Genomic DNA, 25,762 nt, shown 5'->3' on the forward strand with positions numbered 1-25,762 from the left:
TGGAACATTTGTGGGATTGTTTATTTCAGCTTCATGAATCATGGGACCAACACTTTACACCAGGAAGTAAATGAGTTAATAGACCAATAAGAAAGACGTCGAAACCTCTCTGCCAATAACAGATAATTTACTTTACACGCTGCCTTTTATGAGGTTGGAATAATACTGTCAAATTTAGAGAATTACGATAATGACCTTTTAAGTGTAAGAGGTGTTTAAAAATACATTTCAGCCTGTTCTGGTTGGATGGTTTTGACCTGCCTGGTGACATCACCAGGAAGTAATTGAGTTAATAGACCAATAAGAAAGACGTCGAAACCTCTCTGCCAATAACAGATCATTTTCAGTTTTCCAGACCACTCCCAGACAGTCATAGCTAAATTCTTGCTTGAGAAATGGCTCTTTGCTAAAAGAAGCTATTTTAGTTTCTTTTTGACCATTTTAATGAAAAACAATCACAGTAAGGTACTTACCCAGAAATGATTTAATATTGAGATTTTAAAAAATTAAAACATCTGCATTGGACCTTTGACCCTGAAGAGACGATGTAGCAGTCTGGTCTCAGAGTTACAGCCCTGTCTCAGACCTAGAAAAGATGGGGCAAAGTGCTGTTGGTCTGCAGAGCAGAGCTAGGACATGCCGCGGGGAGCTCTTGTCTGCGTTGTCTGTAGAAACCTCACGTGTGTTGGTCCACCTCCATATCAGTAGCTAGTGAGAGTAGTGTGTTCTCATCTGAGACATGTTCTACACCACAGGGAGAAGGGTGACCACATCTCCTAGATATATTCCTGACTCATGCAACTGCATGTGCTACACTGAGTGTATGGTTGACCACAAGACTGTTAAAACCTGCAGAGCTAAAGCCAAGCTAAAGCATGGCTCCCCTCAAGCCTGCTGCTGGTTTTTGTAGTACTCTCTCAGCATAGCTGCTGGTCTTTGTAGTTCTATCAGCCTAGCTGCTGGTCTTTGTAGTTCTCTCAGCCTAGCTTCTGGTCTTTGTAGTTCTCTCAGCCTAGCCGCTGGTCTTTGTAGTTCTCTCAGCCTAGCCGCTGGTCTTTGTAATTCTCTCAACCTAGCTGCTGGTCTTTGTAGTTCTCTCAGCCTAGCTGCTGGTCTTTGTAGTTCTCTCAGCCTAGCCGCTGGTCTTTGTAATTCTCTCAACCTAGCTGCTGGTCTTTGTAGTTCTCTCAGCCTAGCTGCTGGTCTTTGTAGTTCTCTCAGCCTAGCTGCTGGTCTTTGTAGTTCTCTCAGCCTAGCTGCTGGTCTTTGTAGTTCTCTCAGCCTAGCCGCTGGTCTTGGTAATTCTCTCAACCTAGCTGCTGGTCTTTGTAGTTCTCTCAGCCTAGCCGCTGGTCTTTGTAGTTCTATCAACCTAGCTGCTGGTCTTTGTAGTTCTCTCAGCCCTGCTGCCAGTGTTGGCTCACTGAGCTAAAGCCAAGTCATTGCCCGGGTAGCTAATGTGAGCTACAGCTCTACAACAAGGTTTCTCTCAGCCCTGCTGTTGGTCCTTAACATCCAGTTTGTGCACCACCCTGAAGGCCTCTAGGAACTCGTTGAAGTCGATGCTACCGTCCTTGTTGAAGTCTATACTCTTAGCCAGTTCATCTATGGCCCGGTCATCCACCTCCACACCTAGGTGAGCACTAAACAGATGCCAGGTCTGACGGAACTCCTCGATGGATATCTGACCTGGATGGGGAGAGACAGTGAGAGAAACTAAGGAATACTAAAACGGTTTTCTGTCTAACAAGCTAATGGTTAATGTAGCATGATGTGAACTAGCAGGCGTATGAGCTGTAAAAGTCATCATCAGAGTAACGTACCAGAGTGGTCTTTGTCCATGATGTTGAAGATAATCTCAAGGTCTGTTCGATATCTGTAAAGAGTTTCAGCCAAGTTTGGAGTGACCTGAACAAAACACAGAGGGAGATTTTGTGAATGGAGCAGCTTTATTGATTGCCAAATAAAATCAATCAATTGATCGATCAGTCTCTTCCTGGTTCTGACCTGGGGTATGGGTTGTCCCGGGCCCATGTCCTCGAAGCAGGACTGGTAGTCGATGCTGCCATCTGGTGCCAGCCGTGCCAGGCGCGGGCGCAGAGTCCTCCAGGGCAGGTCCAGTCTCACGACTGACTCCACCACCAGGGCCCACTCACTTACAGAGATACAGCCTGGAACAGACAGTCTAACTCACTGACAGACAGAGATACAGCCTGGAACAGACAGTCTAACTCACTGACAGATAGAGATACAGCCTGGAACAGACAGTCTAACTCACTGACAGACAGAGATACAGCCTGGAACAGACAGTCTAACTCACTGACAGCCTGGAACAGACAGTCTAACTCACTGACAGACAGAGATACAGCCTGGAACAGACAGTCTAACTCACTGACAGACAGAGATACAGCCTGGAACAGACAGTCTAACTCACTGACAGACAGAGATACAGCCTGGAACAGACAGTCTAACTCACTGACAGACAGAGATACAGCCTGGAACAGACAGTCTAACTCACTGACAGACAGAGATACAGCCTGGAACAGACAGTCTAACTCACTGACAGACAGAGATACAGCCTGGAACAGACAGTCTAACTCACTGACAGAGATACAGCCTGGAACAGACAGTCTAACTCACTGACAGACAGAGATACAGCCTGGAACAGACAGTCTAACTCACTGACAGACAGAGGTATAGCCTGGAACAGACACAGCAGAGTCACTAATGATACACAATGATGGGCGCGTTCCAGGTGATCTTTATGGCAGGTGGCTACACATCTCAGAACATGACTATGTCATAGGAGTTTGGGGTGTTCTTTAACAGCTGGCAAGCAGTGTGTGGGTGTTATTGCCAAAATATCTTACCACTGTTACTTGTGTCATACTGCTGAAAGGCAGCCATGAGTTCTGAGCGGTGAGAAAACAGCTTCTCCTGTACAGCCCTTACAGCCGAACCCTCTGCCACATTCACCCTGCGGACGGACGGACACACACACGATAATCAACTCATTGTCACGCTCTATATGTAGAGACCAGTAGGAACCGTGATCCCCCAGCCCCTACCTCCACCTCCACCTCCACCCCAGCCCCTACCTCCACCCCCTACCTCCACCCCCTACCTCCACCCCAGCCCCTACCTCCACCCCCTACCTCCACCCCAGCCCCTACCTCCACCCCAGCCCCTACCTCCAGCCCAGCCCCTACCTCCAACTCCACCCCATCCTCCAACTCCACCCCATCCTCCACCTCCACCCCATCCCCTACCTCCACCTCCACCCCATCCCCTACCTCCACCTCCAGCCCATCCCCTACCTCCACCTCCAGCCCATCCCCTACCTCCACCTCCAGCCCATCCCCTACCTCCACCTCCTACCTCCACCCCCTACCTCCCCCCCAGCCCCTACCTCCACCTTCACCTCCACCCCAGCCCCTACCTCCACCCCAGCCCCTACCTCCACCTCCACCCCACCCCCCACCTCCACCTCCACCCCAGCCCCTACCTCCACCTCCACCCCAGCCCCTACCTCTGAGTCAGGGTGAGTTTCCTGGTATTCCTGCTGACCTGGTACTGGAAGAAGCGAGGGACCAGCTCTCTGCCCAGTTTAATGTAGGCTCCACGGTTACTACCCTCCTCATAGTAGTTAGACGCAGAGAAAATGGTGATCACCTGAAAGAACAAAATACACTTAGATCTTATAGAGTCAGGTGGTCTACTAGAGTCAGGTGGTCTACTAGAGTCAGGTGGTCTACTAGAGTCAGGTGGTCTACTAGAGTCAGGTGGTCTACTAGCCATGGGGGGGAACCCAGACACAGACACATTAACTATCATATATCTTATAGAGCTAGTCCTGTTGTCTGCTAGCCATCATATATCTTATAGAGCTAGTCCTGTTGTCTGCTAGCCATCATATATCTTATAGAGCTAGTCCTGTTGTCTGCTAGCCATCATATATCTTATAGAGCTAGTCCTGTTCAATGGAGATTAGAAACAGGCCTAACAGATCACCTGTCCGTCGTGGCAGACTTCGTAGCCCTCCTGTTTACACTCATGTGATCTGATCAGCAGAGTCATGCCGTGTCTCTCCAGCAGGCGTCTGGTCACGTCTGGCCCGAAGTAACTGCCTCCTCCCCTGAAGGTGTTGGGACTGCAGCCTGGCTGGCTCTTCGGGTCGCTCCACAGCAAATCTACTACCTTCAACACGACACACAGTCAGAATGGTCACTACTACCGGAATGCAGGATAACTTCCTGTTGGACAATGTTTCAACTATATATCAACTTTACTAGGAAGAGAAAAGAGCAGGAAGCCAAATTCTGCAAGTCTATTTTGTAATCTTCTTGATCCACCGAACCACCACGGTTTAGCCTCCAGCCTGTAGGTGGCGCTCTGCTCTCACCTGTTTCCACTCCAACTCCTCCCTGGGCGGCTGACGGACGGGGAGGGCGGTGAAGGAGTCCAGGAAGGGCACCTAACAATAATAATATATTATTAATATTGTTATTATTATTATTGGTTGTTATTGGTTGTTGTTGTTATTATTATCATCATCATTAGGAAGAACACCTGGAGGTTGTCGGTGGGGCTCAGCATGCTGGGAGAAAGGCAGCGGCACAGAGTGAGGCGGGACGACCCCCGGGGGGAGCAGAGTGAGGATGAGGAGGAAGAGGAGGAGCTGCCCTGTCTGGTGAGGTGACGTCTCTTCTTGGGGGTGTTGCCATGGTCCTGACCCCTGCTCCTACACCTGGGGCTCTCTGGCTGGCCCCTGCTCCTACACCTGGGTCTCTCTGGCTGGCCCCTGCTCCTACACCTGGGGCTCTCTGGCTGGCCCCTGCTCCTACACCGGGGGCTCTCTGGCTGGCCCCTGCTCCTACACCGGGGGCTCTCTGGCTGGCCCTGAGTAGAGTAGAGAATATTTATTATCCATGATTGTAGACTTTACAGCTGATAGTCAATAAAATACACATATACAAAATAAAACAAGAACAGAATGTAATACTGAACATCCTACTGTATCAGGATGTGACCTGTCTACTGCTCCTAGTCACCTCCATCCTACTGTATCAGGATGTGACCTGTCTACTGCTCCTAGTCACCTCCATCCTACTGTATCAGGAACTGACCTGTCTCCTGCTCCTAGTCATCCTACTGTAGCAGGAACTGACCTGTCTCCTGCTCCTAGTCATCCTACTGTAGCAGGAACTGACCTGTCTCCTGCTCCTAGTCATCCTACTGTAGCAGGAACTGACCTGTCTACTGCTGCTAGTCACCTCCATCCTACTGTATCAGGATGTGACCTGTCTACTGCTCCTAGTCACCTCCATCCTACTGTATCAGGATGTGACCTGTCTACTGCTCCTAGTCACCTCCATCCTACTGTATCAGGAACTGACCTGTCTCCTGCTCCTAGTCATCCTACTGTAGCAGGAACTGACCTGTCTACTGCTGCTAGTCACCTCCATCCTACTGTATCAGGATGTGACCTGTCTACTGCTCCTAGTCACCTCCATCCTACTGTATCAGGATGTGACCTGTCTACTGCTGCTAGTCACCTCCATCCTACTGTATCAGGAACTGACCTGTCTACTGCTGCTAGTCACCTCCATCCTACTGTATCAGGAACTGACCTGTCTACTGCTGCTAGTCACCTCCATCCTACTGTATCAGGATGTGACCTGTCTACTGCTGCTAGTCACCTCCATCCTACTGTATCAGGAACTGACCTGTCTACTGCTGCTAGTCACCTCCATCCTACTGTATCAGGAACTGACCTGTCTACTGCTGCTAGTCACCTCCATCCTACTGTATCAGGAACTGACCTGTCTACTGCTGCTAGTCACCTCCATCCTACTGTATCAGGATGTGACCTGTCTACTGCTCCTAGTCACCTCCATCCTACTGTATCAGGATGTGACCTGTCTACTGCTGCTAGTCACCTCCATCCTACTGTATCAGGAACTGACCTGTCTACTGCTCCTAGTCATCCTACTGTAGCAGGAACTGACCTGTCTACTGCTCCTAGTCACCTCCATCCTACTGTATCAGGATGTGACCTGTCTACTGCTGCTAGTCACCTCCATCCTACTGTATCAGGAACTGACCTGTCTACTGCTCCTAGTCATCCTACTGTATCAGGAACTGACCTGTCTCCTGCTCCTAGTCATCCTACTGTAGCAGGAACTGACCTGTCTACTGCTCCTAGTCACCTCCATCCTACTGTATCAGGAACTGACCTGTCTACTGCTCCTAGTCACCTCCAGATGGTTCAGACTCCTCCTAGGAAGCCTCAGGGCAGATTTCACCTGCCAATGAGTAGACAGAGGAAAGAGAGTACCGTTATCTTGAATCCCCACTGACTGAATGTCACTCTGTTTCACTACAGTCAGGGATGGAAATGAAGCCAGTCTGCTAGCCCGAGGCTAGTACGTTTCAGACCGGGTCAGTAGAAAAATGTGTCCAACTAGCCCTGCCGTTAAGGATATTTTGTATTTTCAAAGATCTCATGGCACTTATTTCGGACCCGAGCCAGTAAAAATTGTGGTCTACTAGCCCGGCTAGCCAGTGGCAACAGTCCTTCAGTTTTATCCCAGCCAGTGTGGATTGCAGGCTAGAGAACAGTAGGATGAATCTTTGTTGTTCCAAATGGCAGACGGTTTTGTTGACAGAAAACAAGGTCATATGATTCTCTCAATGGAACAACTACACATTCTGATATCTGGACCATTTCCTCATAGGCTACTACCCAGGACCTACCGTACAGGACCTACTACCCAGGACCTACCGTACAGGACCTACTATCCAGGACCTACCGTACAGGACCTACTATCCAGGACCTACCGTACAGGACCTACAGTACAGGACCTACTATCCAGGACCTACCATACAGGACCTACCGTACAGGACCTACTACCCAGTACCTACCCTACAGGACCTACCGTACAGGACCTACTACCCAGGACCTACCGTACAGGACCTACCGTACAGGACCTACTGTACAGGACCTACTACCCAGGACCTACAGTACAGGACCTACTTCCCAGGACCTACCGTACAGGACCTACTATCCAGGACCTACCGTACAGGACCTACTATCCAGGACCTACCGTACAGGACCTACAGTACAGGACCTACTATCCAGGACCTACCATACAGGACCTACCGTACAGGACCTACTACCCAGTACCTACCCTACAGGACCTACCGTACAGGACCTACTACCCAGGACCTACCGTACAGGACCTACCGTACAGGACCTACTGTACAGGACCTACTACCCAGGACCTACAGTACAGGACCTACTACCCAGGACCTACCGTACAGGACCTACCGTACAGGACCTACTACCCAGGACCTACCGTACAGGACCTACTACAAAGGACCTACTACAAAGGACCTACCGTATAGGACCTACTACCTAGGACCTACCGTACAGGACCTACTACCCAGGACCTACCGTACAGGACCTACTATCCAGGACCTACCGTACAGGACCTACTATCCAGGACCTACAGAACAGGACCTACTACCCAGGACCTACCGTATAGGACCTACAGAACAGGACCTACTACCTAGGACCTACCGTACAGGACCTACTACCCAGGACCTACCGTACAGGACCTACTACCCAGGACCTACCGTACAGGACCTACTATCCAGGATCTACCGTACAGGACCTACTATCCAGGACCTACCGTACAGGACCTACAGTACAGGACCTACTACCCAGGACCTACTGTACAGGACCTACTACCCAGGACCTACAGTACAGGACCTACTACCCAGGACCTACCGTACAGGACCTACCGTACAGGACCTACTACAAAGGACCTACTACAAAGGACCTACTACAAAGGACCTACCGTATAGGACCTACAGTACAGGACCTACCGTACAGGACCTACTACCCAGGACCTACTGTACAGGACCTACTACAAAGGACCTACTACAAAGGACCTACCGTATAGGACCTACAGAATAGGACCTACTACCCGGGACCTACCGTATAGGACCTACAGAACAGGACCTACTACCCAGGACCTACCGTACAGGACCCACTACCCAGGACCTACCGTACAGGACCTAGTACCCAGGACCTACCGTACAGGACCTACTACCCAGGACCTACAGTACAGGACCTACCGTACAGGACCTACAGTACAGGACCTAGTACCCAGGAACCACAGTACAGGACCTACCCTACAGGACCTACCGTACAGGACCTACTACCCAGGACCTACCGTACAGGACCTACCGTACAGGACCTACTGTACAGGACCTACTACCCAGGACCTACAGTACAGGACCTACTACCCAGGACCTACCGTACAGGACCTACCGTACAGGACCTACTACCCAGGACCTACTGTACAGGACCTACTACAAAGGACCTACTACAAAGGACCTACCGTATAGGACCTACAGAATAGGACCTACTACCTAGGACCTACCGTACAGGACCTACTACCCAGGACCTACTGTACAGGACCTACTACAAAGGACCTACTACAAAGGACCTACCGTATAGGACCTACAGAATAGGACCTACTACCCAGGACCTACCGTACAGGACCTACTATCCAGGACCTACCGTACAGGACCTACTATCCAGGACCTACAGAACAGGACCTACTACCCAGGACCTACCGTATAGGACCTACAGAACAGGACCTACTACCTAGGAGCTACCGTACAGGATCTACTACCCAGGACCTACCGTACAGGACCTACTACCCAGGACCTACCGTACAGGACCTACTATCCAGGATATACCGTACAGGACCTACTATCCAGGACCTACCGTACAGGACCTACAGTACAGGACCTACTACCCAGGACCTACTGTACAGGACCTACTACCCAGGACCTACAGTACAGGACCTACTACCCAGGACCTACTACCCAGGACCTACCGTACAGGACCTACTACAAAGGACCTACTACAAAGGACCTACCGTATAGGACCTACAGTACAGGACCTACCGTACAGGACCTACTACCCAGGACCTACCGTACAGGACCTACTACAAAGGACCTACTACAAAGGACCTACCGTATAGGACCTACAGAACAGGACCTACTACCCGGGACCTACCGTATAGGACCTACAGAACAGGACCTACTACCCAGGACCTACCGTACAGGACCCACTACCCAGGACCTACCGTACAGGACCCACTACCCAGGACCTACCGTACAGGACCTAGTACCCAGGACCTACCGTACAGGACCTACTACCCAGGACATACAGTACAGGACCTACCGTACAGGACCTAGTACCCAGGAACCACAGTACAGGACCTACAGTACAGGACCTACTACCCAGGACCTACCGTACAGGTCCTGTACTGTAGGTCCTGGGTAGAAGGTCCTGTACGGTAGGTCCTGTACGGTAGGTCCTGTACAGTAGGTCCTGTACGGTAGGTCCTGGGTAGTAGGTCCTGTACGGTAGGTCCTGGGTAGTAGGTCCTGTACTGTAGGTCCTGTACTGTGGTTCCTGGGTACTAGGTCCTGTACTGTAGGTCCTGTACGGTAGGTCCTGGGTAGTAGGTCCTGTACTGTAGGTCCTGTACTGTGGTTCCTGGGTACTAGGTCCTGTACGGTAGGTCCTGTACTGTATGTCCTGGGTAGTAGGTCCTGTACGGTAGGTCCTGGGTACTAGGTCCTGTACGGTAGGTCCTGGGTAGTGGGTCCTGTACGGTAGGTCCTGGGTAGTGGGTCCTGTACGGTAGGTCCTGGGTAGTAGGTCCTGTACTGTAGATCCTGGGTAGTAGGTCCTGTTCTGTAGGTCCTGTATGGTAGGTCCTGTATGGTAGGTCCTGTACGGTAGGACCTTTACGGTAGGTCCTGGATACTAGGTCCTGTACGGTAGGACCTTTACGGTAGGTCCTGTATGGTAGGTCCTGTATGGTAGGTCCTGTATGCTAGGTCCTGTACGGTAGGTCCTGGGTACTAGGTCCTGTACGGTAGGTCCTGGGTAGTAGGTCCTGTACTGTAGGTCCTGGGTAGTAGGTCCTGTACGGTAGGTCCTGGGTAGTAGGTCCTGTACGGTAGGTCCTGGGTAGTAGGTCCTGTATTGTAGGTCCTGGGTAGTAGGTCCTGTACGGTAGGTCCTGGGTAGTAGGTCCTCTACGGTAGGTCCTGGGTAGTAGGTCCTGTACGGTAGGTCCTGGGTAGTAGGTCCTGTACTGTAGGTCCTATACTGTAGGTTCTATACTGTAGGCCCCGGGTAGTAGGTCCTGTACTGTAGGTCCTGTACTGGACCTACAGTAAAGGACCTACCGTACAGGACCTACTACCCAGGACCTACTACCCAGGACCTACAGTACAGAACCTAGTACCCAGGAACCACAGTACAGGACCTACAGTACAGGACCTACAGTATAGAACCTACAGTATAGAACCTACAGTATAGGACCTACAGTATAGGACCTACTACCCAGGACCTACAGTACAGGACCTACAGAACAGGAGCTACTACCCAGGAACAACAGTACAGGACCTACTACCCAGGACCTACCGTACAGGACCTACTACCCAGGACCTACAGTACAGGACCTACCGTACAGGACCTACAGTACAGGACCTACTACCCAGGACCTACCGTACAGGACCTACAGTACAGGACCTACAATACAGGACCTACTACCCAGGACCTACAGTACAGGACCTACTACCCAGGACCTACTACCCAGGGCCTACTACCCAGGACCTACAGTACAGGACCTACAGTACATGACCTACTACCCAGGACCTACAGTACAGGACCTACAGTACAGGACCTACAGTACAGGACCTACAGTACAGGACCTACAGTATAGGACCTACAGTACAGGACCTACTACCCAGGACCTACAGTACAGGACCTACTACCCAGGACCTACTACCCAGGACCTACTACCCAGGACCTACTACCCAGGACCTACTGTACAGGACCTACTACCCAGGACCTACAGTACAGGACCTACTACCCTGGACCTACAGTACAGGACCTACAGTACAGGACCTACTACCCAGGACCTACAGTACAGGACCTACTACCCAGGACCTACAGTACAGGACCTAGTACCCAGGACCTACAGTACAGGACCTACTACCCAGGACCTACCGTACAGGACCTAGTACCCAGGACCTACCGTACAGGACCTAGCATACAGGACCTACCATACAGGACCTACCATACAGGACCTACCTACTACCCTGGACCTACTACCCTGGACCTACAGTACAGGACCTACTACCCTGGACCTACAGTACAGGACCTACAGTACAGGACCTACAGTACAGGACCTACAGTACAGGACCTACCGTACAGGACCTACAGTACAGGACCTACAGTACAGAACCTACTACCCAGGACCTACTACCCTGGACCTACAGTACAGGACCTACTACCCTGGACCTACTACCCTGGACCTACAGTACAGGACCTAATACCCTGGACCTACAGTACAGGACCTACTACCCAGGACCTACAGTACAGGACCTACTACCCAGGACCTACAGTACAGGACCTACTACCCAGGCCCTACAGTACAGGACCTACAGTACAGGACCTACAGTACATGATCTACTACCCAGGACCTACAGTACAGGACCTACAGTACAGGACCTACTACCCAGGACCTACTACCCAGGACCTACAGTACAGGACCTACAGTACAGGACCTACAGTACAGGACCTACTACCCAGGACCTACAGTACAGGACCAACAGTACAGGACCTACAGTACAGGACCTACTACCCAGGACCTACAGTACAGGACCTACTACCCAGGACCTATAGTACAGGACCTACAGTACAGGACCTACTACCCAGGACCTACAGTACAGGACCAACAGTACAGGACCTACAGTACATGATCTACTACCCAGGACCTACAGTACAGGACCTACTACCCAGGACCTACAGTACAGGACCTACTACCCAGGACCTACTACCCAGGACCTACTACCCAGGACCTACAGTACATTACCTACTACCCAGGACCTACAGTACAGGACCTACAGTACAGGACCTACAGTACAGGGCCTACAGTACAGGACCTACTACCCAGGACCTACTACACAGGACCTACAGTACAGGACAGGATCTACAGTACCTGTAGGTTTATAATCTGTTTTCACCTTGTGTCTCTCTATAGAGCTGAGGACATACAGGATCTACAGTACCTGTAGGTTTATAATCTGTTTTCACCTTGTGTCTCTCTATAGAGCTGAGGACATACAGGATCTACAGTACCTGTAGGTTTACAATCTGTTTTCACCTTGTGTCTCTCTATAGAGCTGAGGAAATACAGGATCTACAGTACCTGTAGGTTTACAATCTGTTTTCACCTTGTGTCTCTCTATAGAGCTGAGGACATACAGGATCTACAGTACCTGTAGGTTTACAATCTGTTTTCACCTTGTGTCTCTCTATAGAGCTGAGTAAATACAGGTCCGTCATGTCTGATATTCCTCCATGGACGATGAGCACCTTGTTATCGATGACTGTTGCTATGGGGAGGAGGCTGAACACATCCTGGACCAGCAGTAGGATGTCCCTGCCATGTGTCTGTAGAGGAGGGAGAGAGAGAGAGGTTTACATGTCTGCAGAGGAGAGAGAGAGAGAGAGAGAGAGAGAGAGAGAGAGAGAGAGAGAGAGAGAGAGAAAGAGAGGTGTACATGTCTGCAGAGGAGAGAGAGAAGGAGAGAGAGAGCGAGAGAGAGAGAAAGAGAGGTGTACATGTCTGCAGAGGAGAGAGAGAAGGAGAGAGAGAGAGAGAGAGAGAGAGAAAGAGAGGTGTACATGTCAGCAGAGGAGAGAGAGAGAGAGAGAGAGAGAGAGAGAGAGAGAGAGAGAGAGAGAGAGAAAGAGAGAAAGAGAGGTGTACATGTCTGCAGAGGAGAGAGAGAAGGAGAGAGAGAGAGAGAGAAAGAGAGGTGTACATGTCTGCAGAGGAGAGGAGAGAGAGAGAGAGAGGAGAGAGGTCATGACAAGAAGCTGCCACTAGATGGCGGTGAGTACAACTACATAGGTCCGGTGTGAACAGTGAAGGGGACTTTACCTTGTACTTCTGCATAACTTCTTTAGTGAATCCATATCTGAAAAACAGAAGACAGAGCAGCGTTAATATACTGCAATGTGGTGCTTGTCATGGTGCTCGTCATGGTGCTTGTCATGCATGTTCTTGTGTGTAGGACAGTTCCAAGCAACATTTGTTGTCTTGTAAATAAAAAAAACTGAAATAAAGTTTTGGGATTTTGTATCTGAAGCGTTGTACAGGTGTGCTTGTACAATAATTGAATAGATATGTGAAACAGCTGGGGTTTGTCGAGGACCAATTAGAATGAAAATGCTAATGTGTTTCTCTATCTGGTTCATGATGTGGTCCTCGTGGTTGCCTCTGTTCAGGGTCATGTGGTCTGTATCTACTGGAGGTTCATGAGGTGGTCCTCATGGTTGCCTCTGTTCAGGGTCATGTGGTCTGTGTGTGTAACTACCGGAGGTTCATGATGTGGTCCTCGTGGTTGCCTCTGTTCAGGGTCATGTGGTCTGGGTAGAGGAGCTGGTAGGCAAACAGCAGGATGATGACCTCCACAGACTTCTTCCCTCGGTCCACGAAGTCCCCGTTGAACACATACGGGGTCTCTGCCGAGGGGAGGCCGTTCTGAAAGAGATGGAATCATTATTATGGAGAAACTAGGCCATTGTTTCTCTTCGTGTAGTGTCACAGGTATACTATGGCATGTACAGTATCGTGTCAAGAGCCTAACCTTGTAGAATATGAGCAGCAAGTCATCAAGACGGCCATGTAAATCTCCTGAAGAAAATTACAAGCATTAGAAGATTTTAAAAAGGTAGTAGACACATTTCCTCCTAGAAATTAGACCATCCATGGCATATGAAACCAAAATGACTGGGTTAATTGGTTAACTGAGTTAATCAAGAGTTAATTAACATGCTCTCCGACATTAAATGAGTCATTCATGTTCTGTGTGTGTGTTTAACATTCGTCTCAAGGATTCTTGAGTTTGATGAGATGCGTCTCTGACTACAGGGAAGGAGGCCATTGAGGTGAAACAAAGTCTTTTCATTATGTATATAAACAACCGGGAGAAAGAGCTCTATTTTGGGAGCTGAGGGGCTGTTATGTCCTAGATAGTCAGTGTTGTGTACTAGATAGTCAGTGTTGTGTTATTGTGTACTAGATAGTCAGTGTTGTGTCCTAGATAGTCAGTGTTGTGTTAGTGTCCTAGATAGTCAGTGTTGTGTACTAGATAGTCAGTGTTGTGTTATTGTGTACTAGATAGTCAGTGTTGTGTTATTGTGTCCTAGATAGTCAGTGTTGTGTCCTAGATAGTCAGTGTTGTGTACTAGATAGTCAGTGTTGTGTTATTGTGTACTAGATAGTCAGTGTTGTGTCCTAGATAGTCAGTGTTGTGTTATTGTGTACTAGATAGTCAGTGTTGTGTCCTAGATAGTCAGTGTTGTGTTATTGTGTACTAGATAGTCAGTGTTGTGTTATTGTGTACTAGATAGTCAGTGTTGTGTTATTGTGTCCTAGATAGTCAGTGTTGTGTCCTAGATAGTCAGTGTTGTGTTATTGTGTACTAGATAGTCAGTGTTGTGTCCTAGATAGTCAGTATTGTGTCCTAGACAGTCAGTGTTGTGTTATTGTGTACCAGATAGTCAGTGTTGTGTTATTGTGTCCTAGATAGTCAGTATTGTGTCCTAGATAGTCAGTGTTGTGTCCTAGATAGTCAGTGTTGTGTCCTAGATAGTCAGTGTTGTGTCCTAGATAGTCAGTGTCGTGTTATTGTGTCCTAGATAGTCAGTGTTGTGTCATAGATAGTCAGTGTTGTGTTATTGTGTCCTAGATAGTCAGTGTTGTGTCCTAGATAGTCAGTGTTGTGTTATTGTGTCCTAGATAGTCAGTGTTGTGTCCTAGATAGTCAGTGTTGTGTTATTGTGTCCTAGATAGTCAGTGTTGTGTCCTAGATAGTCAGTGTTGTGTTATTGTGTCCTAGATAGTCAGTGTTGTGTCCTAGATAGTCAGTGTTGTGTTATTGTGTCCTAGATAGTCAGTGTTGTGTTATTGTGTCCTAGATAGTCAGTGTTGTGTCCTAGATAGTCAGTGTTGTGTTATTGTGTCCTAGATAGTCAGTGTTGTGTTATTGTGTCCTAGATAGTCAGTGTTGTGTACTAGATAGTCAGTGTTGTGTTATTGTGTCCTAGATAGTCAGTGTTGTGTCCTAGATAGTCAGTGTTGTGTCCTAGATAGTCAGTGTTGTGTCCTAGATAGTCAGTGTTGTGTCCTAGATTGTGTTGTGTTATTGTGTCCTAGATAGTCAGTGTTGTGTACTAGATAGTCAGTGTTGTGTACTAGATAGTCAGTGTTGTGTTAGTGTCCTAGATAGTCAGTGTTGTGTACTAGATAGTCAGTGTTGTGTACTAGATAGTCAGTGTTGTGTTAGTGTCCTAGATAGTCAGTGTTGTGTCCTAGATAGTCAGTGTTGTGTACTAGATAGTCAGTGTTGTGTTATTGTGTCCTAGACAGTCAATGTTGTGTTATTGTGTCCTAGACAGTCAGTGTTGTGTCCTAGATAGTCAGTGTTGTGTCCTAGACAGTCAGTGTTGTGTCCTAGATAGTCAGTGTTGTGTTATTGTGTCCTAGATAGTCAGTGTTGTGTCCTAGATAGTCAGTGTTGTGTCCTAGATAGTCAGTGTTGTGTCCTAGATAGTCAGTGTTGTGTCCTAGATAGTCAGTGTTGTGTCCTAGATAGTCAGTGTTGTGTCCTAGATAGTCAGTGTTGTGTCCTAGATAGTCAGTGTTGTGTTATTGTGTCCTAGATAGTCAGTGTTGTGTCCTAGATAGTCAGTGTTGTGTTATTGTGTCCTAGATAGTCAGTGTTGTGTACTAGATAGTCAGTGTTGTGTTAGTGTCCTAGATAGTCAGTGTTGTGTCCTAGATAGTCAGTGTTGTGTACTAGATAGTCGGAGAGTGAAGACTGAAAACAATATTGGACAACATAGTTAGCAGTACTGAACACAATATTGGACAACATATTTAGCAGTATTGAAAACAATATTGGACAACATAGTTAGCAGTACTGAACACAATATTGGACAACATATTTAGCAGTACTGAAAACAATATTGGACAACATAGTTAGCAGTACTGAACACAATATTGGACAACATAGTTAGCAGTACTGAACACAATATTGGACAACATAGTTAGCAGCACTGAAAACAATATTGGGGTGGTGGATTAGTTTCCGTCATACAGGGTAAAGTGCTTTGATCACCTGGAAAAGCTCTGTATCAATCCTATCACTAAAAATACATCAACAACCTACCACATATTGTGATCTCCTTGGCGTAGGGTGTGGACAGGTGAATGACGTTTGGCATCTGTTTCAGGAGCTTCTTAGTCTGGTGTAACAACTGCAGCATGTATCTGCCGTGGAGAGGCTGGAAGAAGAGGAACCATCAGGTAGGACTATAGGTTATTGATCTGTTATTATTCATTAAGCCGTCATACTGTCCACAACAGGTCCTGTACTCCCTGGGCACATATTCAGAAAGCAGTCCTGATCTCGGATCAGTTTGTGCCTTTTAGATCATAATGAGTATGATTGTATGGACACAGAGAAGTTGATCCTAGACCAGCACTACTACTCTGAGACACTTTAAGAATACTGGTCCTGTAGCACACAGTGGGGGAAATAAAGTTTGAATTGAATGGTACGGTACCTGTTGCTCTTTGAATGCAGAGAGCAGGGCGTTGGTGTGAGAGACGGTGAGGGGGAAGGTGAGGTGAGGACCGCTGTAGGACTCAGGAACAGTGATCTGTTCATACATGGTCTGTCTCTCTCTGTCTGACCACGGGTCAACCACTGGGTCCAGCAGGTGGGAGATCAGATCTGACAACATGGAGGATGGAACACCCAGGTTTAATAGAATAGATCAAACTGGAGGATGGAACACACAGGTATAATAGAATAGATCAAACTGGAGGATGGAACACACAGGTTTAATAGAATAGATCAAACTGGAGGATGGAACACACAGGTTTAATAGAATAGATCAAACTGGAGGATGGAACACACAGGTATAATAGAATAGATCAAACTGGAGGATGGAACACACAGGTTTAATAGAATAGATCAAACTGGAGGATGGAACACACAGGTTTAATAGAATAGATCAAACTGGAGGATGGAACACACAGGTTTAATAGAATAGATCAAACTGGAGGATGGAACACACAGGTTTAATAGAATAGATCAAACTGGAGGATGGAACACACAGGTTTAATAGAATAGAACACACAGGGTTACTAGAATAGAACACACAGGGTTACTAGAATAGAACACACAGGTTTAATAGAATAGAACACACAGGGTTACTAGAATAGAACACACAGGTTTAATAGAATAGAACACACAGGGTTACTAGAATAGAACACACAGGTTTAATAGAATAGAACACACAGGGTTACTAGAATAGAACACACAGGTTTAATAGAATAGAACACACAGGGTTACTAGAATAGAACACCCAGGTTTAATAGAATAGAACACACAGGGTTACTAGAAGAGAACACACAGGGTTACTAGAATAGAACACACAGGTTTAATAGAATAGAACACACAGGGTTACTAGAATAGAACACACAGGTTTAATAGAATAGAACACACAGGGTTACTAGAATAGAACACCCAGGTTTAATTGAATAGAACACACAGGGTTACTAGAAGAGAACACACAGGGTTACTAGAATAGAACACACAGGTTTAATAGAATAGAACACACAGGGTTACTAGAATAGAACACCCAGGTTTAATAGAATAGAACACACAGGGTTACTAGAAGAGAACACACAGGGTTACTAGAATAGAACACACAGGGTTACTAGAATAGAACACACAGGGTTACTAGAATAGAACACACATGGTTACTAGAAGAGAACACACAGGGTTACTAGAATAGAACACACAGGGTTACTAGAATAGAACACACAGGGTTACTAGAATAGAACACACAGGGTTACTAGAATAGAACACACAGGGTTACTAGAATAGAACACACAGGGTTACTAGAAGAGAACACACAGGGTTACTAGAATAGAACACACAGGGTTACTAGAATAGAACACACAGGGTTACTAGAATAGAACACACAGGTTTAATAGAATAGAACACACAGGGTTACTAGAAGAGAACACACAGGGTTACTAGAATAGAACACACAGGGTTACTAGAATAGAACACACAGGGTTACTAGAATAGAACACACAGGGTTACTAGAATAGAACACACATGGTTACTAGAAGAGAACACACAGGGTTACTAGAATAGAACACACAGGGTTACTAGAAGAGAACACACAGGGTTACTAGAATAGAACACACATGGTTACTAGAAGAGAACACACAGGGTTACTAGAAGAGAACACACAGGGTTACTAGAATAGAACACACAGGGTTACTAGAATAGAACACACAGGGTTACTAGAATAGAACACACATGGTTACTAGAAGAGAACACACAGGGTTACTAGAAGAGAACACACAGGGTTACTAGAAGAGAACACACAGGGTTACTAGAAGAGAACACACAGGGTTAATAAAATAGAACACACAGGGTTAATAGAATAGAACACACAGGGTTAATAGAATAGAACAAACTGGAGGATGGAACACACAGGTTTAATAGAATAGAACACACAGGGTTACTAGAAGAGAACACACAGGGTTACTAGAATAGAACACACAGGGTTACTAGAATAGAACACACAGGGTTACTAGAATAGAACACACATGGTTACTAGAAGAGAACACACAGGGTTACTAGAAGAGAACACACAGGGTTACTAGAAGAGAACACACAGGGTTAATAAAATAGAACACACAGGGTTAATAGAATAGAACACACAGGGTTACTAGAAGAGAACACACAGGGTTACTAGAAGAGAACACACAGGGTTAATAGAATAGAACACACAGGGTTAATAGAATAGAACACACAGGGTTAATAGAATAGAACACACAGGGTTAATAGAATAGAACACACAGGGTTAATAGAATAGAACACACAGGGTTAATAGAATAGAGTTGGGGGTTTAAAAATTCCAGTAACTTTCCCCAAATCCCCCGGTATTCCTGCTTACTGCCTCCTGATTCCTGGAATCTTCCAAACGGGATTTCTGGAAAACCTGGGAATTTTAGGTAGGTTACCGGAATTTTACAACTCTAAATAGAGTAGAATCAAACTGAATAGAATCAAATAAAATATAACTTTATTAACACACTAAAACAAGATGTCAAACACATGTATACATATTCAGGGCATCTCTGTTTACTCCTCTGGAATAGCCTGCTACAGTAGGTTAACGTCCAGCCATAGACACTCCTTTATGGAGACAAACAGGCAGGACATCATCATCATCAGATGTTGTTATTGAAGAGGACAGCAGCCACACCTCTCTCAGACCCTATCTGTGGAGTGGTCGCGTCCGTCTTCAGAGCACGTCTCTAAACAACCAGTCAGTTTATCACATTTACTCTGATCCAAACCCACAGAGATCACCTATACTGTATCTACTGTAATTAAAAAGCACAACTTGTATTTTGTAAAAATAGGCAAGATGGTCTGAGCATCGTCTCCTGTTGTCTTCAACACTAAAGGCCCTGGCTGGCTAATGATCTGCAGCAACGTGTTGGTCTGTACGTGTACAGGCAGGCCCCAGCTGTGGCAGCAGCAGTCACAAGAACACAATATCCCACATTACCACAGCAGAGGAAAACAGAATAGCACGTGGATGCGGTTGCTAAGCAACATCTTCACCATAATATGTTTTAGGCAAAGGCTATTAATGGATCGGGACATTTTTTTTGTTCAGTCTATAAATAATTATGGGCATTCCATTTTTGTTTTGTGCTAGGAACTGACAGTCCAACAATTTTCCTGAAAACATAAGAAAATGTTAGTTACCTGGGCCATTCCCGTTGAGTTGAGTGAAGTTGTCCAGCATGAAACTGAAGAAACTGGAGAGCTGAGGAAGATTGAAACATAGTCATATGGCCAAGTACTAACAGACTGTGTTGGCCTGCTGGGCTAAAGCCGAGGCCTCTTCAGGTCTCAGACAAGGTTGAACCACCTGAGTTCCGTCTCCATTACCTGTAGCTGGTCCTGCTCCCCAGCATACTCTATAGACTGGAAGATGTTCCAGGTGTATCGCTGTCTCATCTCTAACCTGGCGATGTAACGTCTGTACCAACGCTGGATCAGGATGGCTGCCTTCATAGCTGAGAGGACGAGATGGAAGACCAGATAAAACAACAGTTTAATAACGTTGCTGTTGAATAACAGCCCCCTGCAGGTAGTTAGAGGTACTGAATAAAATAACAGCCCCCTGCAGGTAGTTAGTGGTACTGAATAAAATAACAGTTTAATAACGTTGCTGTTGAATTACAGCCCCCTGCAGGTAGTTAGAGGTACTGAATAAAATAACAGTTTAATAACGTTGCTGTTGAATTACAGCCCCCTGCAGGTAGTTAGAGGTACTGAATAAAATAACAGTTTAATAACGTTGCTGTTGAATTACAGCCCCCTGCAGGTAGTTAGCGGTATTTATAACTAATGAAGCCACAGGATGACCATGGGCATTGACCAATAGGACACAATGATACAGTAAGGTTGACCAATAGGACACAACGATACAGTAAGGTTGACCAATAGGACTGACAATAGGGGTGACATGAGAGGAGGCCTCTTACCCAGTGCAGGGCTGGGAGTTTTCTTGGCCATCTGGTCTGTAGTGAGGAGTGATTAAATAAAATCATTTATAGTGAACCAGTTCAGAGGGAGAGGAAGAGAGGCAGAATTAACAACACACCAGGGAGGAAAGAGAGAATCAGAAGTAGAAAATCCCTTCAGAGTAAATTCATTTAAACAAGTTTGTCAGCTAAAAGAAGTAGTAAAGAAATAAGGCAAAGAAAAGCAGAACATTTGACCAACATCTTGAAAACATCCAACTACAGTAGGAGGGAAAACTACTACTAATTCACCAGCTGCCGGCTGATAAACACACTGAATTCTCAAAGATGTCAAAAGGTGCTCTATGATCAAACTGTATATTCACTGGATTCACAATCTACGAGATGTAGACTGGTCCCAGATCTGTTTGTATTGTCTTGCCAACTACAGTTTTCTGCTATGCCAACCTTAACAGATCTGGGACCAGGCTACATGAGTCCTGGGGGAAGACAATCAGAGCCATCACTTGTCCCCAGTCGGTCTCACCTGTCGTCAGTCTCCTCCCCTTGTTGTCGGTGGTGACGGAGGTGCCACATCCCATAATGCTAGTCACTACAGGCGTCCAGCAGTCACTACAGTCGCCTCGTATATCTCACTGGTCATCCCCAAAGCCAACACCTCCTTTGGCCTCCTTTCCTTCCAGTTCTCTGCTGCCAGTGACTGGAACAAATTGCAAAAATCACTGAAGCTGGAGACTTACATTTCCCTCACTAACTTTAAACATCAGCTATCTGAGCAGCTAACCGATCGCTGCAGCTGTACTTAGTCCATCTGTAAATAGCCCACCCAATCTACCTACCTCATCCCCATATTGTTTTTATTTACTTTGCTGCTCTTTTGCACACCAGTATCACTACTTACACACCATCATCTGCCCATCTATCACTCCAGTGTTAATCTGCTAAATTGTAATTACTTTGCTACTATGGCCTATTTATTGCCATACCTCCTCATGCCATTTGCACACACTGTATATAGACTTTCTTTTTTTTCTATTGTGTTATTGACTGTACGCTTGTAACTCTGTGTTGTTGTTTGTGTCGCACTGCTTTGCTTTATCTTGGCCAGGATGCAGTTGTAAATGAGAACTTGTTCTCAACTGGCCTACCTGGTTAAATAAAGGTGAAATAAATAAAAAAGAATTAAACAGGTGTCCAGCAGTCACTACAGGCGTCCAACAGTCACTACAGGCGTCCAACAGTCACTACAGGCGTCCAGCAGTCACTACAGGCGTCCAACAGTCACTACAGGCGTCCAACAGTCACTACAGGCGTCCAGCAGTCACTGCAGGCGTCCAGCAGTCACTGCAGGCGTCCAGCAGTCACTGCAGGCGTCCAGCAGTCACTGCAGGCGTCCAGCAGTCACTGCAGGCGTCCAGCAGTCACTGCAGGCGTCCAGCAGTCACTGCAGGCGTCCAGCAGTCACTGCAGGCGTCCAGCAGTCACTACAGGCGTCCAGCAGTCACTACAGGCGTCCAGCAGTCACTGCAGGCGTCCAGCAGTCACTACAGGCGTCCAGCAGTCACTACAGGCGTCCAGCAGTCACTACAGGCGTCCAACAGTCACTACAGGCATCCAACAGTCACTACAGGCATCCAACAGTCACTACAGGCATCCAACAGTCACAGGTCTCAGTGACCCAAGGGTTCTGTATTATGTAATATTATGTCTGTGGCCATTCTGTTAGGGGCAAGGCAGTATGTCTGTGGCCATTTTGTTAGAGGCAAGGCAGTATGTCTGTGGCCATTTTGTTAGAGGCAAGGCAGTATGTCTGTGGCCATTTTGTTAGAGGCAAGGCAGTATGTCTGTGGCCATTTTGTTAGGGGCAAGGCAGTATGTCTGTGGCCATTTTGTTAGAGGCAAGGCAGTATGTCTGTGGCCATTCTGTTAGGGGCAAGGCAGTATGTCTGTGGCCATTCTGTTAGGGGCAAGGCAATATGTCTGTGAATGGAAACAGAGAGGGAGAGTCAGACAGGCAGACAGAGGGCGAGAGAGAGAGAAAAGTTGCATACTCCTTGAATCCTCTCTCCTGAAAACCCATTGGATGAGAAAGCCAGCGGTCCCTCCCCTCTAACCTTCTCCTTCAATGGGTTCTTAGAAGGAGACGAGAGAGGAAGTGAAAAGTACACTACATGACCAAAATCACAGGCATTAATTTAGAGTTGGTCCCAGCTTTGCTGCTATAACAGCCTCCACTCTTCTGGGAAGGATTTCCACTAGATGTTGGAACATTGCTGAGGGGATTTGCTTCCATTTAACCACAAGAGCATTAGAGAGGTTAGGCACTGATGTTGGGTGATTAGGCCTGGCTCGCAGTCGGCGCTCAAATTCATCCCAAATGTGTTAGATGAGGTTGAGGTCAGGGCTCAACTTCTTCCACACCGATCTCGACAAACCATTTCTGTATGGACCTTGCTTTGTGCATGGGGGCATTGTCATGCTGAAACAGGAAAGGGCCTTCCCCAAACTGTAGCCATCAAATTGGAATCACAGAATCATCTAGAATGTCATTATATGCTGTAGCGTTAATATTTCCCTTCACTGGAACTAAGAGGCCTAGCCCGAACCATGAAAAACAACCCCAGACCATTATTCCTCCTCCACCAAACTTTACAGTTGGCACTATGCATTGGGGCAGGTAGTGTTCTCCTGGCATCTGTCAAACCCAGATTTGTCCATCGGACTGCTAGATGATGAAGCGTGATTCATCAACCCAGAGAACGTTTCCACTGATCCAGAGTTCAATGGCAGCGAAGGTTACACCGCTCCAGCCGACACTTGGCATTGCGCATGGTGATCTTAGGCTTGTGTGCGGCTGCTTGGCCATGGAAACCCATTTCATGAAGCTCCCGACAAACAGTTATTGTGATGTTGCTTCTAGAGGCAGTTTGAAACACGAAAGTGAGCGTTGCAACCGAGGACAGACTATTTTTACGCGCTACACACTGCAACACTTGGTGGTCCTGTTCTGTGAGCTTATGTGGTCTACCACTTTGTGGCTGAGCCGTTGTTGCTCTTAGATGTTTCCACTTCACAATAACAGCACTTACAGTTGACTGGGGAAGCTCTAGCAGGGCAGAAATGTGACGAACAGACTTGTTGGAAAGGTGGCATCCTATAACAGTGCCATGTTGAAAGTCACTGAGCTCTCCAGTAAGGCCATTATACTGCCCATGTTTGTCTATGGAGATTGCAAGGTTGGATGCTCGACCTAATACACCCATCAGCAACAGATGTGGCTGAAATAGGCAAATCCAGTCATTTGAAGGGGTGTTCACATACTTTTGTATACATAGTGTGTGCATTTGAAATCTTGAGACGTCGTAATTGAGGCTGTCCCTGCTGAAAAGCCTCCAGTTGAAGCCTAATTGATGTTCACATGTGAATTGGTTCAAATCAGTAATGGGTTGCCATGGAGGCACATGTTTGATACCGCATGAAACAAAAAGTCCTTTGGGATCAACTATGAATAACCAACATCGCCTCGCTCTCAGCCTCTGTTACAATACCCCAGCAGCATCTCATTTGACAAACGGCTCTTGGTGGGGGGAAAAAACAAAAACAAATGGCGAAATACTCACATAATTGTGCTCTATTAAATTAAACATGTCGCATAAACTAATTCATCCTGCATGCGTCACTGTAGTATGCCCATTGATCTGCACGAGACAAAACACCTGTTGCTGTTCACATGTAAAATCGGCAAAGGTGAATATAGTAATTAAATTCCCTACACAGGATGCAACAGCTGATTCAGTGACCAATAGCCTATATTGCCAGTAAATGACTTACCCTGCGACAAGTCCAAGACTACCCAGCTCATCGAGGAACACGCCGTTCCTCCTGGACACCGGTTGGGTTGATAAAGATGTTTGGTTGTGCCGCAGCAGAGTCTACGCCAAAATGTGAGTCTTGTACATGGTGTACGCTTCCTTAATCAACACGCGTGTTTTGAGTGGGCGTCACGCACAGCGAGGAACATAAGGGTCCATTTCATTTCCGCTTTCCCCACGCGCCGGAGTTCGGCTATGGTTGACTGAGTTTGGCGCACATCTGCGCCCCTGACAAGACAAGCAAATGCATCAATTATGGCCATGCCTTTCCCCGCCCCTCGAAGTAATTGGACCGCCATTAGAGGCGAGCGCATACCGCTTTAACATTCAGTTATACAGCCTTCAGGTGCGCAACTTGTTTTAAACATTTAGTGGTGCATTGTTTTGTTGGAATGACAACACGATGAGTAAAAACAAGACATCTTTATTAAATATACATAAAATTAAAAGCGTTCATAAGAGCATTCAGGCGCCCGGTTGCCTGGCATGTTTTCTCCCTTGTCTCAGCCGTGCCATGGCAGTGTGGACCTCTAGTTGGGTGATGACTTTCCTCCTGTTGAGCCGTGACAGGCGGGCGGCCTCGGAGCCGACTAGAAGGACCAGCACCCTCCGTGGGCAGGTAGACCCGTTCACAAATAAACGGTCCATGGTGGGGATGCAGCCACCCTGTAATTAAAATAAAAAAATGAAATAAAAGTCCTGTACATTTCTGCTCCAAACCTAAATCTAACGCACCCAAATTTAATAATTAGCTTGTTGATACATTTTATCAGGTTAGTTACAGAGGTTGGATCGAATATCTACAGCAGGGTAGCGCTCCAGGAATAGGGTTGGCGAGCCCCGTGACATTAATTTACACCAAATAGCTTTAAGTAATGCCAAATGTGGCCCATTATTTCCAACCTCTCTCCGGATCCTGTAGATGAAGGTGGAGTAGGCCTTGTTTTTCATCTTCTGCTCTCTGAAGGGTTTCTTCGTTGTTCTGCTAACAAATACCTTCATTGTGTTTTTCCTTTGGATAGTCTTATAACATGTTACATTTTACAATGACCTTTTTATAGGCCTATGACGCCCACTTTGGTGTTATGAAGATTGAATTCAGCCTTGGGTCATTTATCTATG

The 25,762-nt window shown here is 46.9% G+C and overlaps 2 protein-coding genes and 1 long non-coding RNA gene across 3 annotated transcripts in view; 1 reads left to right on the plus strand and 2 right to left on the minus strand.

Moving 5' to 3' along the window:
• Nucleotides 1–2: 2 nt before the first annotated feature.
• ppef1 (protein phosphatase, EF-hand calcium binding domain 1) lies at nt 3–24,873 on the minus strand. The gene is made up of 20 exons (XM_036951524.2): nt 24,600–24,873; nt 21,295–21,468; nt 20,769–20,804; nt 20,170–20,297; nt 19,984–20,044; nt 16,742–16,911; nt 16,345–16,459; nt 13,759–13,805; nt 13,486–13,652; nt 13,050–13,086; nt 12,407–12,556; nt 6,237–6,305; nt 4,570–4,899; nt 4,403–4,474; nt 4,012–4,197; nt 3,530–3,672; nt 2,871–2,977; nt 2,008–2,171; nt 1,824–1,908; nt 3–1,689 (listed from the first exon to the last, which is right to left on the minus strand). The coding sequence occupies exons 2-20, from the start codon at nt 21,347–21,349 to the stop codon at nt 1,490–1,492; spliced, it is 2,322 nt and encodes a 773-aa protein (XP_036807419.2). The 5' UTR covers nt 21,350–21,468; nt 24,600–24,873; the 3' UTR covers nt 3–1,489.
• A 175-nt stretch (nt 24,874–25,048) lies between these two features.
• Nucleotides 25,049–25,658, minus strand: LOC149975403 (uncharacterized). Its single transcript, XR_016488277.1, has 2 exons — nt 25,544–25,658; nt 25,049–25,306 (listed from the first exon to the last, which is right to left on the minus strand). It is a non-coding gene; the product is annotated as an uncharacterized LOC149975403 (long non-coding RNA).
• Nucleotides 25,633–25,762, plus strand: part of LOC118941079 (retinoschisin-like) — a 10,065-nt gene continuing 9,935 nt past the window's right edge. The window contains exon 1 of the mRNA XM_090207250.1: nt 25,633–25,762. This exon is cut by the window's right edge and continues 594 nt beyond it. The gene's annotated coding sequence lies outside the window, so the exon portion shown is untranslated.

This window comes from Oncorhynchus mykiss, chromosome 18 (genome assembly GCF_057628025.1).
Source record: "Oncorhynchus mykiss isolate SJ-2025 chromosome 18, ASM5762802v1, whole genome shotgun sequence".
Lineage (NCBI taxonomy): Eukaryota > Metazoa > Chordata > Actinopteri > Salmoniformes > Salmonidae > Oncorhynchus > Oncorhynchus mykiss.

What these genes read in the sequence shown, in the direction of transcription:
- ppef1 (XM_036951524.2), bottom strand. Translation starts at nt 21,349, where the DNA reads ATGGGATGTGGCACCTCCGTCACCACCGACAACAAGGGGAGGAGACTG. An exon ending in AAGTCTGCCACGACGGACAG is followed by an intron (nt 3,673 to 4,011) that starts GTGATCTGTTAG and finishes TTGTTCTTTCAG; the next exon opens with GTGATCACCATTTTCTCTGC. An exon ending in CGGGACAACCCATACCCCAG is followed by an intron (nt 1,909 to 2,007) that starts GTCAGAACCAGG and finishes TGTTTTGTTCAG; the next exon opens with GTCACTCCAAACTTGGCTGA.